At 38.4% G+C, this 19,721-nt stretch overlaps 1 protein-coding gene across 2 annotated transcripts in view; it reads right to left on the bottom strand.

Moving 5' to 3' along the window:
- The window catches only part of COL9A1 (collagen type IX alpha 1 chain), an 88,040-nt gene that overhangs the window by 16,769 nt on the left and 51,550 nt on the right, over positions 1 to 19,721 (bottom strand). For both annotated transcript variants that reach the window (XM_017549430.2, XM_017549431.2), the window contains 8 exons: positions 9,697 to 9,750; positions 8,982 to 9,053; positions 8,435 to 8,470; positions 7,707 to 7,751; positions 6,301 to 6,333; positions 2,526 to 2,672; positions 2,273 to 2,327; positions 341 to 529 (listed from right to left, as the gene is read on the bottom strand). In XM_017549430.2, the coding sequence (XP_017404919.1) occupies positions 341 to 529; positions 2,273 to 2,327; positions 2,526 to 2,672; positions 6,301 to 6,333; positions 7,707 to 7,751; positions 8,435 to 8,470; positions 8,982 to 9,053; positions 9,697 to 9,750 (631 nt within the window). The remainder of the gene's footprint in view (positions 1 to 340; positions 530 to 2,272; positions 2,328 to 2,525; positions 2,673 to 6,300; positions 6,334 to 7,706; positions 7,752 to 8,434; positions 8,471 to 8,981; positions 9,054 to 9,696; positions 9,751 to 19,721) is intronic.

Raw genomic sequence — 19,721 nt, 5'->3', positions numbered from 1 at the left:
CAAAACAAAACAAAAAGCTGACTGATCCTTTACCAGATACCATAATCTTTGTTTTGAATCATGATTGAGGTAGAGTGTAATCGAAAAAGATCAGTACTAAAAGATGGGGGACTTTAATTCCAGTATTTGATCTACTGTTGTGGTATAGCAGTGTCAAGAGAATATTATATAACAGTTTTTGAATCTGCACCATCACTATTGTAAAAAAGAATAATACGTCGTATCTTACTGAATATTCAGAAACTGGTAAAACATAAATTCCTTGAGCTCGGATACAAATTATACATCTGAAAAAAGTGCAGTTTGTGTTCTTTGGTTCCACGTGGGCAAAATGACTTACCTTTAGGTCCCCTCAAACCAAGAGCACCTGGGGGCCCTTTAAGGCCGGGAAGGCCACGAATTCCCATCTGGCCTGGGAAACCATTCTCTCCAGGAGGGCCAGGAGGACCAGGAGGGCCAGGCCTTCCAGGAAGCCCTGAGGCACCTGAGTCTGGACGCTTGAGACTAGCAGCCATCTCAGCAAAATGCTCTAAAAGAGAATTAAACAACCCAGAAGTGTCAGAAACATATAAGTTATTCTAATGAAAAGAGAAGTATTCCAAATGCCTTTTTTTCTAAATGTTACCAGACCTTCAAAACTAGTGATAAGAAATGAATAAAGTTGGATAATTTTTTTGTGGACTTTCTGCCAGGAAGCTTCACTGGTGCTGTTTGATGCAGCTCTCCCTGGATATATTTGGTCCTGTTTTTCTGAGACAGAGTCAGGGTATGCGGATGGAGGTAGCAGGGGATGGGATTTACAAAAAAAAACTGCAGGCTTTGGGGTGAATCGTGTTCTGGAAGGATGTCACCTGAATCCCGGCTGGGTATCTGAAAACCCAGGATGGGAAGAAAAATTAGTTTCTTGATATAGGTGGAAGCAAGTGTCCAGACAGTTTTAAAAGCCAAGGACAATGTCCAGAATTAATATTCAGATACCCCATTTGAGACCTTGCCTCACATTCTTAGTTTGAAGATGTTATATAAACTGAAATTTCCCCAGGAGTAACAACTTCTTATAAATCCTGCTTCTCCAAAGTTTTTTTCATGCTTGGGGTAGACAACAAACATTAAAAGTAATTTGTTTCTTGGGAATGGTCACAGTTAGTCTTAAAAATGATTAACTGTTTGGGCTTTTTCAGGAACCATTACATAGATTCAGAATCATCCACTAAAGCCACGGCATATAAGAAAATCTCCCCATGAAAACATTCTGAGGGAAATATTCTTGTGTAATATTTTTTAAACTTAGAGGGTAAAGGAGAATATGAAATGGAAACAAATTTCTACCCAACATTTTTAAATTGTTTAAATGTGAGTATTCTAAATTTGCCTATACAAGTAAGAGTTTGCATGGAATCATAATGTTTTAGATATGTAATGTTTAAAACTAAAATAGACTTTCAAGACAAAATCTCTACAATGAAGAGACCTATATTGCTTTTCAAACATAGAAGTGAACGTTTCACTCCCATTTAGTTCTGGAAGACTTCACAAGTCTCCTAAACAAGCTAGACTGTCTATTGAGCATACAAAAGAGCATTTCTTCATGACAAAGTTAGCTACACCAGAGTCCTGTAACTGTAGGTTTCAATGTTACAGAACTTCGCGGCTATAGGGTGTTTTTGCACATCTTCATTTTCTGTGTGTTTTTACAAATAGACCAATTCTGAAACAAATAACAATTGCCATAGCTACAGATGAATTTAGATAAGGGTTAACAAGTATGGAAATGTGTCATAATTTTGGTAAAATGCTAGTTATTGATTTTTTTTGACATATGTGTACATGAATGGAGACAATGTCCTTATGCTTCTCATGGGTGTGGAATCTCATTTACTTCTCACAAAACATAGATAAAGCCTAGGTCGGTGCTAGGTACACACTAAGTGGTAGGGTCTTAAGAAGGGGATAGACAACTGAGAATTTGTGTTCCAAAGGAAGAAAGTGTGTGTGCGTACTTTGTTATAAATTAGCTCCCTTGACCAAAAAAAAAAAAAAAAAAAAAAGGCAGGATAACCAGAAAGGTAATATTTTACATTGAGGGTATGGGTTATAAACTACTGTGGATGCCAACGGTTGGATAAAACAGAATTGGCATTAATATTACTGTAAATATCCTACCTTTAAGGCATACAAAAGTAACTCTTGTTTACCCTTGCATATCTATAAGGATAAAATCTTAAGAAGCAAGAATTGATGATGGAAAAGTCAGTCACTGCAATTTATTTACCTTGTATGACTCTTATGCAAACCTGCTTAATGTGATGATCTGTCGGTGCTCTACCCTGGGACAGAAAAGAAAAAAAAGGCAGTTTATGCATGAAATCATAAACAAAACATTGTTAAATTGTAAACTGACAGACTGCAAGGAGGCAGGTGGCTGGATTTACAAGAGAACTTGATGAGAAGCTGATGCCTAGTCCAGCCCTCTGCTGTGGGATAGAGCCTCTAAAGGGAAACCACAGAAGCTGCCCACCACTCACCGGAGGGCCCTGGACACCAGGAAGGCCAGTGGCACCCTGTTCTCCCTGCACACCCCGGGGTCCAGGGGGTCCTCTTGGTCCTTCCACTCCAGGAAGCCCCCGACTTCCTTCAGGCCCTCGCAAGCCAGGTTCCCCAGGATTACCTGCCTGGAACAGAATTGCACACTATCAAACCAGGGCTAAGCATAAAGAAGGTGCCTGCTTCATATTCATACAAACACTTCCATGAAGTTCAGGATTTCCTGCATTCTGCATCCAAACAGATGTTCTTTCAGAGATTACAAATCCTTCACCTTTACCTTTACTGCAAGCCGAAGACACACAATGCCACACAACTTACCCATCTCTTAGAAATCTAGTTCAACTTTTAATATATCTTTCTTTTGGCTGGGCGTGGTGGCTTACACCTATAATCCCAGCACTTGTAGGAGGCCGAGCGGGTGGATCATAAAGTCAGGAATTCAAGACCAGGCTGGCCAATATGGTAAAACTCTATCTCTACTAAAAATACAAAAATTAGCTGGGCATGGTGGCATGTGCCTGTTGTCCCAGCTACTCAGGAAGCTGAGGCAGGAGAATTCCTTGAACCCAGGAGGTGGAGGTTGCAGTGAGCCAAGACGGTGCCACTGCACTCCAGCCTGGGTAACAGAGTGAGATTCCATCTCAAATAATAATAATAATATTTCTTTGGGGAATATTCTTGCAAAATGTTTATTGGAATACTACATTTTTAAAAATAACATTCTTCATACTTTACTCACTAAAAGTACTTAGTTTTCAATAAGCTTGTTAACATTTTCTGGCTACACAAACAGCCCTGTGTTCCTACAAAATATGCTACTTTGCATATCACTAATGTAGCAAGCATAAAATAAACATATTTCCAAGAACATAAGTTATTCCTTGTAACTTTTTTTTTTAGAGAATGTGAAGATGCTAGGTATATCCAAGAATTACTAAATTAAATCAATGCACTTAAAATACCACATTTAAAATATTTCACCAAAGAAAGTTAACAATTTAAGTATCAAGGAAGTTAAAAGCCTAAATATTAAAGAAGTTAAAAGTAAACCATGTGTTTCCTTAGCACAAAGGCAAATACATGTTAGATTTTTTTTTAGCTGAAAGCAGATCACTAAAAGCATGTAAAGGATTCATCTACGGTAAATGTTTTAAAAAGAGACCAAATTAATTCACTTTCTGTTAAACTAAAAATGTGTTAAATTCCTCTGGTAGGATTTGTGGCAGAATAGCTGCTGCTGTTCAGAATAAGAATGAGAAGATAAAAGAACAGGAGGCAGCAAGGGAATGCTAGTGTTCAAGATATGAATGTTTATAAAGCAATTTAATCCTGCTTCTTTTCATATGCATCATTTATCTAGAAAAAGCTGGCTTTTTCAAACAATCATATGCTTTAGACTGAAGAAGGTGATGAAGCAATGCTTTTACTAGACGCATGCAAATAAAGCTCAGCAAATGTGCTTTTTCCAATTTCTCTTTATGCAAAAGAAATTGATATTCATCTAAGTCAACTTGCCAAAATTGCTTCTATGAAGAAATTATAGTTTAAAAGACTTCCTGAAAGACTGTCAACAGGATAAGCAAAAGGTATCCTATTTAGAAGGCTGCAGCATTGTCAGGTGCCTAGGGTGCAAAACTGTAACAATTTCTAAAAGAACATGGAAAAGAAGACAAAATGAACTAAGAAATATACTAAATAACTCGCAGAAAACAAAGGAGACCAGTCAATGTGTATTATCCTGCTGGTAGTTACTGAATTACTGCTACAATAAGAGATGGGACCTTCCTAATGAAGAGATTAAGGGCCAATATGGCCAGGACCCTGGGTCTTTGGGAAAGAATTCCTCAACTGAGGAGTGGTATACAGAAACAGAAATCAGGTTACAGACATCTACTTCACAACTTTGTCTATGCTGAAATCAGTGAAGAAGGTGAAAGTCTTGGTGTTAGTAAGAATTTCCCCTGATTCTGGGACAGTAGATGTCAATGTCACTCATATTACATGGGCAGTGTCAGGTAAGACACAGGTGGGGAAGGAGATGAATCAAGGGCTAATTCCTAATATTATACACAAATTCGAATGCAATTAACTTATTCTGACCGCTGCATGGTTCATTAACTTTTCTTTTGTTATAGCTTGAATTCTTTCTATTGAACATTACTATTTCTAGATAATGAAGTAGGATTTCTATTACCAAACTCAATCGAGGTTTACTCTAAATTTTTCTCAATCCTCAACCATTTCTGTTAAAATTCTTAGGCATGAAAATGTTACTTGAAACTTGAGACATGGTGTTTAGAGACAGGTAAATTAATACAATGTAATAATATTCATCTCTGCCATTTGCAAAGAGCCCAAGGCTAGGCATTGTAACCAGGTCTGATTGGGTCCTCCTGGAGAAAGGGAAGCTGAAAATAGATCTAAATGCTTAAATAGGAGGTAGCTAGAGGAAGAGGAGACCAGAACAAGGTGTTAAAACAGCATGTAAAAAGAACTGCAAATGAATGAAGTTCTAAGTATGTAGGAGATAAGGTTCGTGGAGGAAAGAACACTTCATCAGAGGCATTGTATACCTCACTAAGAATCTAATTTTATTCTCAAGGGGTTTTAAAAAGAAGAGGGATACACAGTAGGTTTTATCTTTTTTAAAAATCTAGATTACATTGGCTGCCATGAGGATAATATGTTGAGCAGGGACAGAGAAGAGTTGAGGAGACTCCAGAAGCAAGAAGGACTTGGAAACTGATGGAAGCTGGCAGTAGTGGCATTTGAGATTGAGGTCTGAACTTCATTTTTTTTTTTTTTTTTTTGAGACGGAGCTTCGCTCTTGTTACCCAGGCTGGAGTGCAATGGCGTGATCTCGGCTCACCGCAGCCTCCGCCTCCCCGGTTCAGGCAATTCTCCTGCCCCAGCCTCCTGAGTAGCTGGGATTACAGGCACGCGCCACCATGCCCAGCTAATTTTTTGTATTTTTAGTAGAGACAGGGTTTCACCATGTTGACCAGGATGGTCTCGATCTCTTGACCTCGTGATCCACCCGCCTCGGCCTCCCACAGTGCTGGGATTACAGGCGTGAGCCACCGCGCCCAGCCTGAACTTCAACTTTAATTCTCATACTTTCTTATATTCCTAATTGTTTTAGATGTGAATTCCTTTCCAATTAGCAAGTCATCTCAGGTTTCCTACTAAATGATTCTATAATTCTGAATATGTCTAATCTCTAAGGACACCAGTTTAGTTTCTGTAATATGAAAAAATGAACAAGACCATTTTCTAGTTGTAATAATTCTCTATTATATTTTCTTATGCATTATTCCTCTATCTTATATCCCCAACTAGAACACACCAGAGATTAAGACAATTACTGAAATATTTTTCAATGGTATTACTGCCAATGAAATTCAGTTATACTGTTGTCACCAAAAAGCACATGTCAGTTCTTTAAAAATGACCCATTTGGGGAGGTCATTAGGATATAACCATGTAATATTCATTGAGTCATTTACAAATATATAAAAAAAAAAACTTCCTTTCAAGTGATTAGTTCAAAAGGTAAATCCATTTATAAAGTTATGACGTATTTTTCTATTGGATTAAGCTATTACCTAAAGTATAAAATTAAGACATTTCCATGAAAGTAAATCCTTTAATAATTGAATTTTATGTAATGACTTCATAAAGCAGAGCATTACATATTCTACAGCTTTATTAATATTTTTAATTTTTTATACCATTACTGTTTACCATACTTACAGATCCCTTTGGGCCAGGTAATCCTATATCTCCCTAAATCAATAAAAGAAAACTATATTAGAACAATATGTTCACATTTGATAATTTCCTGAAAGCACTTTAAAAGTTATTGTTCTGCTAAAATATAAAAAACTATGAACCGATTATCTCTGGGACTGCAAAAAATATTAGACTCCAATTCTGGATTCTAATCTTAGTTCTACTACTTAACTCTTTGACCCTTTTTAAGCTGTGTAACCTCCGAGGCTTTGTCTAATTTATCTATTAAATAAAAGGATTGAATTGAAGCTTTCCAAGGTTTCATCCAGATCTCAAAGCTAGATGTTGAGAATTAAAAATGCGTAAGGCAAAAGATGCTAAGATAGCATTCTCTTATAAAACAACATGGACATTTAGACCTGATGGCTTCATTTTTGTATGTCAAACAGTATTTAAAAGTCATACCCAAAATGAAATTTAAATCAAATATGCGTGATTTTATGCTTTTTAAAAAACCTTGAAATTTTCCTACCACTGATGCTAGATATAAATTCAGCTCATGTTGGCATATCGGCTTACCTCCACTACAAAACAATGATTTAAAACATCACCTTACCCTATAAAATGAACACCTTTAACAGAAAATAAAATTGGAATAACCCTTTTGTGAATTTACTTAATAGTTGGGAAGCTTTGACTAGTTTAGATGTTACATTTATATTAGCTCTAAATCCTGAAAATATTAATAAAACAATATTACTAGAATTTTTTTTTCCTGCCCTATAAGCCCTCTAAAACTGTTTTCTGAAAAATCTATTACCCTGCCCCAAAGGACCAAAACATAAGTTTCCACATTAGGTCACATTAGTTTGTGTCAAGACCATAATGATAAGTCTGCAAACCAAGCAGCTCCAGCATTGGAGAGAACTTGTTCTCATTTGTATTCCTTTCCTGGAGATTAGGCAGTGGCCTCCTCTAGAGATGAAGGTCACTTCTTTGGAGGGTTTTAGACTAAAGAGATTACCCTTGGTCAGATTCATAAGTCACAGATTTCTAACTATAATAAAACTTCAATCATGTTTCCATGATATAGAGCACTTTTATTTGTAGACTTTCTACAGTCATATAAGAATCACCTTGAATGTCTAGACATAAAGCCACAGAGGATTCACCATCTATAAGGGAACACTATTATTTTCCAAAAGTTTAAAGCCATTTCTATCAATTTGGCAGTGTTTCCTCTCTGTTTTACTTGATCTTGGCTGCAATCTTGGGAGACTTTAGTTAGCTGATAGGAGAAGCATCATAACCCTTAAAGAAGGCAGTGAGGATAACAGTGTCCAGAAAATAAGAATATATATATATATGTATTTCTAACACAGTTCGAAATTGGTAAGACTTCATAAATAACCAGAAAAAAATCTTACAAGTTCTCCCCTTTCTCCTGCTTCACCTTCTTCACCAGAGGCACCCTAAAAATTAAAAGATTACATTTTAAAATTCTTAGTCCCATTGCCCAATTTTAACAAGTCAACATTGATAAACATTCATAAGTAAGTGCCCACAGTAGTCCCAGAATCATGCAGAAATACAAAATGCTCTCAGCTGCTTTCCAATCTAGCTGTCAGTGGTTAGACTAAATCAGAAAATAGCCTAGAGGAAAGTCAGAAGGTGAGGTTGTGTTTCAGCTAGAATGAAGGATAAATGACTATATTCAACAATTTTATAATTAGCCCTTGAAATAGGACTTTTACAGTAGGAAAAAAAAAAAAACCCAGGGAAAGGACTGAGTCTAATTCATATGTACAGTTTATTTGCTGAGGTCTTGATCAAGAAAAACATTCTAATGTGGCTGTGTAAGCCTCCATCAGACATGAGTAAACCAATTCTGTGAACCAGAGACAAAGCTACCCTCTTCAAAGGAAAGACAGTGTGCAGTCCTGGAGGCAGAGCCCTCATTAGCTCCAGCTTGTTAAAATAGTAAACGATGCTGCGGACCAAACTCAACACCAGGTTTCACTCACTATGAATACATGGAGAAAAACTGTCAGCCTCCATGGTTTTAATCACACCCATAAACCAGCCATCCCTCCTTGCTTGTGAAATGGTGCATATCAAACATTGCATTTTATACCAATTAAATAATAGGGCTGACCTGTTCACCTTTTGGACCTGGTTCACCGACTATTCCCTGTAATAAATAAAATAGAATACTTTTTCAGTATTTCCAACTGTTCATATAATTTCAAGTGAAACTTTTTGGGTGGGTGGATAAGCCCAAATACGGATAATGTGATGGGACAGAAATTCCCCACTCCTCACCACCCAGTAAGAATCAGGACCAAAGCAGAAGTTTCCATATTAGGTCACAATTTTCCAAGAGTCTCTGGTAACTTGGGGCATTCTCTGATTACATCATCATAAAATTTGACTAGTAGAAAAGTAAATTGAGGACTAAATAGAACGTGTGATTTCAATGGAAATTTTTACTTTTCTCAGCTTTTTTTTCCTTCTGTTAAGTTATATTAATAGATTTTTTGCTTCTTAATCTCAACTCCGAGTAATTTAAAATACCTTTCTTGATAGCTCTTTATGATAAATTTTAGAATATTCTCCACACAGCCCAAAGCAAGCTTTGTTTCTCAACATGGTAGCGATCACCCTTTCAAATAAAGAACCTTCTGGAGTGCTGGAGATCTTACCCTGTCACCTTTCATTCCAGGAAGTCCAGGGGGCCCAGGCAAGCCAGGGAGGCCAGGGCTACCCAGAGAGCCCTGGAAAACAAACACAAAGTCCAGGAGTTACTGTCTCTGGCTTCTGTGCTTTCAGTGTTGCAGTAACAACCTTAAGTGTGTTGACTTGTGTCTAAAATAATTGACTCTTGTGTCTAAAATAATTGACTTGTCCTGTGGCTGGTTGAACTCTGCTTCTTGGGTTTGCCCCTCTTTCATATTCTCAGAAGAAGAGAAAGGGCCAGTTCTCTCCCAGCCTCCACTCCACCCGGAGGTCCTCAGTTCGCCTTGCACTCCTTGGCAACAGTGGGCTCTTTCAGTCAAGCCCCCGCCACTCCCACTGTCTGCAGTGGCGCTGCTGCTCCTCTCGCTGTGTAAACAAGCACTGCACAAGAAGTAAAAGGCACCATTCACTCTGTTTTCTGCCATTCCAAGAACAACCAGAGGCCAAATGTAGCACTTCATGTCTCTCCAGGTTTAAAAATGGATGCTAAAAACCACCAGATTAAAATATCCTCTGAGAGTATCCTACGAATAATTTGAAATTTCCCCTTTACAATTTTCACATATTCTCATAACAGGAGAAATCAAGTATAGGTAATTCAATTATAAATTGTTTTCTCCTCTTGCTTATTTTTAAAAGTGTGTTTCGTAGAAGGCAAATAAATGAAACTTTTTTACTTACCAGTTTACCTGGTAGGCCTGGGGATCCCACTGGTCCCATTTCTCCTCTACTGCCCTGTAAAAACAAACATTGTCCCCTGGATATTTTGCCAAAGTTCAGATGCTTGGTTACTATGTAAATAAAATAACACTACCTAGGTTTTTTCCTTCGGCTAAAGGCATAGGCCATCACACACAGTGCCTACAGCGCCCTGTGTTCATCTTGCTTTGAATGATTCAAATGCTGTTTACTGTGATTACAGACATTTAGAAATGATAGCTGATACAAATAGATGAAATGGCAATCAGTCACTTTCAACATCTAAATCACATCCTAACTTTTATGGTTATTTGTGTCTATATTTTAAGCCCTTACTTAGCTTATGTGTTCTTGAGGTATTGCTATATATTAATTTGGAATTCTGCACAGTGCCTAGGACACAGAATAAATTTCAGGTCTACAGAATATTTCAAAGCAACATCTGGCAAATGATCTTAAACCTCAACAGAGTGAAAAAAGAAACACAGAATAGATATGTTTGCCTTTAAATTACTATTGCAGCTTCAAAAAGACACAGATGGTAAAAATTTATAAAGTTTCTGAAGTAAAAAAATTTTTCTTCTACTCTTTCTAAACATGTCTTAAAAGATTAAACAGACTTCAGAAAGTAGAACTTACAACGAAGATATGAAAAAAGTAATTTTATTTTGTGAACCCACTTCAAGTTTTTATTTGAGACTCTAAGCTTTCAAATTTTTATTGGAAACTCTAAGCTTTTTAAATCTATTGAGAAAAAGAAACACGAACTTTTCAACTTTTTCCCCTGAGTACTTTGTACAATTTTATGCAATCATCTGACAAAAGCTCATTTTATTTCTTAATTTTTTTATTTACCTTTTTTAAAAAAGCAAATCCTACTCTTGTTGCCCAGGCTGGAGTGCAATGGCGCAATCTCAGCTCACTGCAATCTCCAGTTCCCGGGTTCAAATGATTCTCTTGCCTTAGCCTCCTGAGCAGCTGGGATTACAGGTGACCACCACCACACCTAGCTATATTTTTTTTGTATTTTTAGTAGAGACGGGGTTTCGCCATGTTGGCCAGGCTGGTCTCAAACTCCTGACCTCAGGTCATCTGCCCACCTCGGCCTCCCAAAGTTCTGGGATCACAGGCATGAGCCACCACACCTGGCCAGCTCATTTTATTTCTAACCCATGTTCAACTAAACTGAACACCGACATCATTGGATAAATCACATTTCCTGGAAGGTGTATATAAAAATGAAAGGAGTTCTTTAATTTTTCTGTAAAATGACATGATAACTCCATATTAATATTTAATATTTATAAATACTTCCAGTAAGATTCTTCTGTTCTGACTCATATGCTATTTATTCATATTTAAGTTTAATAAGGTGTCAATATCCATAAACCTTCTGAATTTTGAATTTCTCTAAAGGATTAAGAACTGTTTGCAAAATTATAACAATCTAGCTATTAATAGAAGCAATAATTTCATGGTAGTCATGTCATAGGACTAATTGGTGTTTTAAACTAAATGCTCTTAAACATTTTTCAACAATTTTATTTAAACAATCTGTATCTGGTATATGGCTTTGGGGGTGATGCATGGGTCCTTAACCTCATGAGCAGTTTGGAAGCCAGGGGCAGTGCCCCATGAGGGTAGATGCTGGAAGGATGTGAGTGTAGATAAAAACCAGCCCCTGTGATAGATTCCTCTATCCATCTATAAATATAAAAATTGGGTTCTGCCCCATCTTTACAACGTCAAAGTTCAAGACAGATTTTCTTCATTGTATCTACTCTGTTGGCATTTTTATTTCTCAAGGACATCATCACTGACATCCTAAATGTCTCTGGGCTCACGTGACTTTAATTCACGGAACAATTAACAGTAACTGGTGGGGGAAAGTTAACATCAGAAGGGGAAAGCTCAGTTCTTTACACAGTCTTAAGTATTCACTTCTAAATAAATGGACCATTATGCTCTCTTATCCAAAATAAGATTATTGTACTTTTTTTCTCTTCCATAAACCAAAGGGCTAACTTAAAATAAGAGATTGTATAATCTTTTATTTATTTGGGAGAGGATTAATTATCTTACCAGTGAATAACAAAGATTTTCTCTGCTGGAGTCATATTTTCTCTGTCTCTTCTAAGTTCTTATTACAGTTTATAAGTGCTTTCCAATCACTGGCAGATTCTTAGTAATATATGTGAATGAACAGCTCAGAGACCCATATACACAGCCTGCTCTGCTGAACTTGTGTACCCCTAAGAGTCCAGCACATGTAGCATGGAGGAAAGGATCAGTAACATTGTGAGCATTTACTCCCCTGTTACTGCACAAATGGACAGCATGTCATTCCTCATTTTTATTTCACTTCCATCCTATAAATCCTTGGCCATTCTAAATGCAGGTAATTTTACAGAAATCACCTCACTGTGAAAACCAGCAATGTTTATTTCCCAAGAGTGACCGAACAGTTACAAACGAGGTGTTAGGGCAAGATTTTCTGATGCCTGTTCATGTGATTTGTCTCCTAATAACATGCATATTCTTTCTCTAAGTTCTGGAATTTCGTCTGCTAAGCTAAGATGAGCATAAATAATCAAGATATAAATAGTTATCTCTGAAGACATAGGCTAAACACATTTCTTAGGGAGTAATTAAGCATGTGGGAGTTATTTATATCCTATTGCTCAAGGTCATCACCAAGGTCTGATTATGAATATTTTAAAAATTGCAACCTCGGGCATAAATGGGTTACCCCTGGCACTGGTAACCCAAGTGTGCTAAATAAATGCTAAAATTCTTCAACAGCCATGGTAATAACCATGTTCTCAGATGTGGGGAAGAGAAGGTGGTAGGAAATGGCTGTTCTTCCTAGTTGCTAATATGTATAAACCCCATGACAATAAGAGTTCCAATTTGTAATAAAAGAATCAGAAGGAACTGGAATAAAGGCAAAATACTACCATTAAAGATGATGAACTGGCTGGGTGTGGTGGTCATGTCTCTAATCCCAGCACTTTGGGAGGCTGAGGCAGGTGGATCACTTGAGATCAGGAGTTCAGGACCAGCCTGACCAACATGGTGAAACCCCGTCTCTATTAAAAACACAAAAATTAGCTGGGCATCATGGCAGGCACCTGTAATCCCAGCTACTCGCGAGACTGAGACAGAAGAGTCACTTGAATCTGGGAGGTGGAGGTTGCAGTGAGCCAAGATGGTCCCACTGCACTTCAGCCTGGGCGACAAAGTTAGACTTCATCTCAAAAATAAAAATGCCGAACCACAACTAAAGGTTGTACATTTCTCTTGGATGCTCTGTACTGCCACATACATCCCCAACAAATTCAGACACATCTACCAACTCATCTCTTTTTAAGAAGCCAATCAGGACTGAGTGCAGGGGCTTACGCCTGTAATCCCAGTACTTTGGAAGGCTGAGGTGGGCAGATCACCTGAGATCAGGATTTTGAGACCAGCCTGGCCAACATAGTCAAGCCTCGTCTCTGCAAAAATTAGCCAGGCATCATTGCAGGCATCTGTAATCCCAGCTACTGGGGAGTCTGAGGTGGGAGAATTTCTTGAAACCAGGAGGTAAATGTTGTGGTGGCCTGAGATTGCACCATTGTACTCCAGCCTGCAACAGAGTGTGACTCGGTCTCAAAAAAAAAAGAAGCTGCCAATCAGGGCTTTGAAAAAGATGCAGCCCTTCTATCAGTGATTCCCAGTGATGACTAGGCATCAGAATCCTCTAGTTCTTTAGAAATATGTTGTGCTAGATGTCCTCCCTACCCCCTGCCCCACCCCCACCACCACCATCTCCTCATTTTCTATCTTTATATAGCCCCCTGCCCTCTGATTCTAATTCTGTAGGTCTGGGGTAAGATCCAGGAATCTGTATGGGTTCTTGTTATGTTGGTTTGTCTTTATCAGCTTTATTTAGACTTTTGTTAAATGCCCACCATCAAAGTTCCATAAATTTTAAATAATTTGCTAAATATGTCTTGTACCATCAGCATTTAGCAAGCAAACTTCAGCCGAATAAGTCACAGCCTGTGGAGCTATGACTTGAGCTACTGAGGCATGCAAGGGTGGAGATGAAACATGGACGCAGAGCCCAGTGGCCTGGTCTGAAGCTCATTTTGCCATGTGTCTCGTAACCTCAGGCAAACAACTTAACCTCTCTATGCCTGTGTCCTCGTCGACAAAGTGGGGAAAAAAATAGTGCTTATCTCATGGGGCATTTTTGAGGATTGAATAAGTTAAAAGACATATATCATTTAGAACTATGCCTGTCTCATAGTAAACATAGTAGAAGTAATAGTTATATTTATCTGAGGTAATTGCTAAAGAAATCAGTCAAAAAATTTTTGACCAAATGTTTAATTAAATGTTGTTTGCCTTTCAAATCCCCCAAGTCTCTTTAAAAGTACAAGTTGTGCTTGGGAAAAAATAAGTCTTTAGTCCTCATGTCTCCAGTTTCTGTCAACACCACTGATCATCAAGCAGGTACCTTCTTTATAAACAAGTACTGGGTGCTATTTTGTAAAAAATATTTCCATAAATACATACAGCTAAATAATTCAAGTTGGAGGCTTTCCTTTTAAAATGGAACTGTTAGATTTTTAAAAGATCACAGAAAATCTTAGATTTAATTTAATTATACTTATATTGCCAAAATTATTTTATCAAAAAATGGATTATATTTCATCATGCTTAGCTTGTAATGGCTGATGTCTTTGACCAACTACCTGAAATGCTAACTAACCCAAGAACAAACACTATCCTCAGTACCTTTCCAATTCAGAAGTTGGAAATTATAAATCGCTATATTTAGTCTGTACTATATATTAAGTGCCTCTCTCTGACAAAAAGAATGCTGATTAACCTAGGAGATCAATTATGATTTCTATAGATTGCTGCTTTTATAAACCCATTTTTATGTTAACATTGAAAGATCATATTAGTCCTACTACAATGATAACATTTAGATTTGTCACAAAGATTTTTAAAATCTGTTTTATTTTACATTATATAGCTTTCATATTTCTCTTGTGTAGGTTTATATATGCCCTCATACAGAGGTAGAAAAAAAATCTGTCCAAACTCTAATCATCACACACATCAGCTTCACAAATTGACAGAGGAAACATACCAGTGCCTAGATGGAATGGGAGGGTGGCTTAGATCATTCACATTTGTGGACCTCTGTTACTGAGGCTGTTGGTATTGGAGGGGCAGTAAAGGACTACAAGAGAAAGTAGACAGGCTTCTGTACACAAGGAATGAATCATCTTCAGAAAACTGAGATAAATCAGCATAAAACTCATTCTGCTCCCAGAGCCATGAGAGCAGAACAAACACAATCCACTCAGCAAAAGCCCTGACAAGTTCTGAGAAGCCAGGAAGACAGAAATGGATCCAGAGCTCCCACATGATAGGACCAAATGAAAATCCCACGTCATGTTCCTGTGTGAAACCAGGAGCCACCCAGACCAGGTGAAAACCAAGGGAAGTGCCATGGAGAAATCCAGAGGCATGGCCCATGTAGTAAAGGCAGGTGCTCATATGAAATCACTGGTGGCAGATACAGTGAAGTTCTTCCCCAAAAGGGAAGCCAATTAAGTCAAATAAGACATATTCTGTCTCCATATGCTCTAATTTCTAAAGGTTTAACACACTTGTTTCCTGATCTGCAGGCACGTCCAGGTATGCCCAGGCACATCCTAGCTTGTAGAATATATTCCTTTCCCTATTTATACATGTTATTGCTTTTCTAGCCTTTTTGCAAACATTTCCTCCCTTCCTTTGTTCTCCATTGCCTTTACCAATTTAGGAAAGTTTTAAGTTTTTAGTCAATCAGGTTTAGCTTAGATTGTGCAGTCCAGCTCCAGCCAATGGAGGCTGGACACAGTAGTAGAAGCCCCATGCTTTAGAGATAAAAAGCCCTCCTCTCCTTTTGTTCAGTGTGCTCTCGTGGCAACCAGGCTTATGAGCTGCACCCTTCTACAGAAGTAAAATTGCCTTGCTGAGAACTTCTTTGTTCGAGTGTTCATTTTCTTTGCAACTCTGAACTTTCACTTCCAACAACTGGAGTCACCAAAATGAACAGACAATACTCTGTTCAAACGTGAGGCATTGTTTAAAATGATCAAATATGTGAGGCATTGTTAAAAATGTTTGAACTTATCTACAAAACTGAATTTAATGATGTCAAGTGAAAGAACAAATGTGTCTTTCAGTAAGTGGATTTTGTGTTAAAACTCTGCTCCAGAACTATAATATTTATAACTTATGACATTTTTCAGAAAATGTTATAGCAGGTGAGAAGTCAGTTATTACCAACAAAAACAGCATGGCAGGATTTATTATGCCTCTGATTCAATTCATTTCAAGAAATATTGATTGAGCACTACCTTACAGCAGGCCCTGAGGAAAGCGAGTTGGGAAACACAGCAGTGAAGCAGACATGACTGGCGCCTTCTGCAGTTACCACAGCATGGTGTACAAAGGAGATAAGAGTTACAGAGTTCAGAATAAGGAAAGGTCACTTCTATCTGGAGGACAGGGCATAAATGGAAATGTTCTTATGGTGCAATTAACAATCCAATTACATCTGAGACAGCTTATTGAATATTGAGTCAGATAAATGGAAAAACGAGCCCTCTAACTGCAGGGTCTGGCCTACAGGAAACCGGGCAGGCTAAGAGGTACAAAGAGTATTTGAGAATTAGCATAGAGTCCAAGCTGGCTTGAACACAAGATCTGAGTAAAGCAGAAATGAGAAGTAAAATTGCGAGGTTAACAGATAGTTTAAGGTTTTAAACTTTCTTTTATTGTCCATAGAAATCCATAGAAGATTTTTAAATGGGGAGAAGTGAGTATGGACACTGCACTTTGGAAATACCAATACAGTGCTGTGTGCAGACTCCGGGGAACTGTCGTTCCTCAGGGCTTTTGGAATTGTGTTTGGCATTTTTGTTTGTCCCAATGACTGTGGAGACACTACTGATGTTCATGCAGGATGGAGGTCATGGATGTGAGACACCCTGCCATGTGCAAGATTTCTGGAAAACAAAGAACTAGCCCAGCCCAAATTGCAGCAGTACCCTATTGGGAGATACTGGTAGAGAAAGAAAAGACTGCAGCTGGCAAGACAATTGCAGTAATCCAAGCAGCAGGTGGTGACCTGAGCCAGGGTGGTTGAAGTGGGAATGGAAATGAAAAGTCAAATATAAGAGATCTTGAAAAGAGAACAGAACCTACAGGTCTTTCTTGTGATAGTAAATGTGATGGAGAAAAATGCCCAGGTTTTGAGCCTCAGGTACAGGAGCAATGGCAAGAATTTGGACTCTTACAGAAATTCGAAAATCAAAATCTGAAAATCAGACCCAAAACCCTACATCAGCATAGTCTCCTATGATTGGCCTCACCTCACATAGGAGAAACAACCCCCTACCCCATCCTCTCCTGAGATGCTGCCTCTGGCTCTTCATTGCTTTATGCAGCCCATGGCATTTAACTGGTGATGGGCCAACCAGCACTCCCTACTCTGTGTCATATTTTGTATTCACACACGGTTCCGGCCCACAAGTACTCAGCCAATGTTCCTTTAACTATATGGAGCTTTCTGCTCTTTAAAGTAAAACCACACAGGCAAGGTGGCTCACACCTGTAATCCCAGCACTTTGAAAGGCCAAGAAGGGTGAATCGCCCAAGCCCAGGAGATCCAAACCAGCCTGGGCAACATGGCAAAACCCTGTCTCTACAAAAAATACAACAATTAGCTGGGTGTGGTGGTGTATGCCTATAGTTCCAGCTACTCTGGGGGCTAAGGTGGGAGGATCAGTTGAACCCAGGTGGTAGAGATTGTGGTGACCCAAGATCATGCCACTGCATTCCAACCTGGGCAACAGAGTGAGACTCTGTTTAAAACTAAATTAAATTAGATCAGATTAAGTTAAATTAAAATGAATAAGAGATATAATAGTAAACACTAGCAAAGCTCTAATGGCCCCATGCTGCTAAATCTTCCTGGACTAGTCACATAGCATCTTCATTGTTTTAGAAATGTGATCTGGCTATAATGTCATTGCTTCAACAGTTAATTTATGGAAAGTATTTTAATTATAAATTCACAGGCTTCAAGCCAAAGAAAAGAATGAAATAAGCGCAGAGCAAGTGAGCGAGTGCCATGACGAGGAGTAGGAGCTGGTTGCTTTGGCTACAGAAACCTCAGGAAACCACCTGGTGGAAGTCAGCTGACAAATATCTGTGAGAAGTGGAGAAATTCCATTCCCATGCCACAAGGCACCTGGAACACTTCCCTTTTCTCACGTATGGAAGTCTTCATTCAACATGCCCAAGAAATGCTTTAAAAGAAGTAATAGTGATATTTGGAAATGTTTCTGTGTTCTCACTTGGAGTTCTTTTTGCTATTCGGCAGCCTTTGAAAATAAGAACTGAAACTGAAGGCCAGAGAGAATGTTTTAAAGTCAAATTTAGATGTATAATATTTAATTTCCTAATCAATTTCTCCCTAGGATTAAACTGCATATAGTGAGAAAATCTGCATTGCTATGGCTGCTATAAAATGGACAGTTCACAAACTCACACTGAAAGAAGTCTGGTGGTTTCTTCAAAGTAGCGCTACCCTATGACCCAGCAATTCCACTCCTAGGTAAGTACTCAAGTAAAATTAAAACATGTCCACACAAGAACCTGTACACAAATGTTCATAGCAGCACTTTTCATACTGGCCCCAAAATGGAAACAATCCAAATGTCTATCACCAGATGCATGGATCAGTAAAATGTGATATATCCACAGTTAATCCCCACAATTAAATATTATTCAAGAATAAAAAGGAATAAAGTACTGATACATGCTACAGCATAGATAAACCTTGAAACATGATACTAAGTGAGAGAAGCCAATCATTTGAAAAAAAAATACGGCTGGGCATGGTGGCTCATGCCTGTAATCCCAACATTTTGGAAAGCTAAGGCAGAAGGATCACTTGAAGCCAGAAGTTCAAAACCAGCCTGGTCAATATAGCAAGACCCCATCTCTACAAAAAATAAAAATAAAAAATTAGCTAGGTGTGGTGGTGCACCCCTTCAGTCCCAGCCACTCAGAAGGCTGAGGCAGGAGGACCACATAAGCCCAGGAGTTCAATGTTGCTGTGAGCTATGATTATGCCACTGCATCCCAACCTGACCATATATGGTCTCTCTTACTCTCTTTTAAAATATATCTTTTTTTTTTTTTTTTTTTTTTTTTTTCAGAGTCTCACTCTGTCGCCAGGCGCCAGGCTGGAGTTCAGCGGTGCGAGCTTGGCTCACTGCAGCCTCCATCTCCCAAGTCAAGCAATGCTTCTGCCTCAGCCTCCCAAGTAGCTGGGACTATAGGTGCACACCACCATGCCCAGCTAACTGCCATGCCCAGTTTTTTTTTGTTTTTTTTTGTTTGTTTGTTTGTTTGTTTTTTAGTAGAGACGGGGTTTCACCATGTTGGCCAGGATGGTCTCAATCTCTTGACCTCATGATCTGCCCACCTCAGCCTCCCAAAGTGCTGGGATTACAGGTGTGAGCCACCCCGCCCGGCCTGAGAGAGACCATATATCTTAAAAAAATTATGTATTTTTTAAAACACAAAGACCTCACATTGTATGATCCTATTTACATAAAACTTCCAGAATTGGCACATCTATAGAGATAGAAAGTGTAGTGGTTGTCTAACTGAAGGAATTAAGAGGAAATGATGGATGACTGCAGGTGGGTAAAGGATTTGTTTTTTAGGTGATGAAAATATTCTTGATTGGGGTGATGATTTCACAATTTCATCAATGTGCTAAAAATCAATAAAGATGGGTTAATTATGCAGTATGTGAATTGTATCTCAACGTTGGGTCTTTTTAAGTCACACTGAAACATTTCCTTAAAAATGAGATGAGAGCAGAAAGGGTCACCATGCTTTTTGAAGCACTTTATTTTTGTTTCCATTTTCTGAAAAGA

Source organism: Cebus imitator, unplaced genomic scaffold, assembly GCF_001604975.1.
Source record: "Cebus imitator isolate Cc_AM_T3 unplaced genomic scaffold, Cebus_imitator-1.0 Scaffold218, whole genome shotgun sequence".
In the NCBI taxonomy this organism is placed as follows: Eukaryota; Metazoa; Chordata; class Mammalia; order Primates; family Cebidae; genus Cebus; species Cebus imitator.
This window is presented reverse-complemented; position numbering and strand designations above follow the sequence as displayed.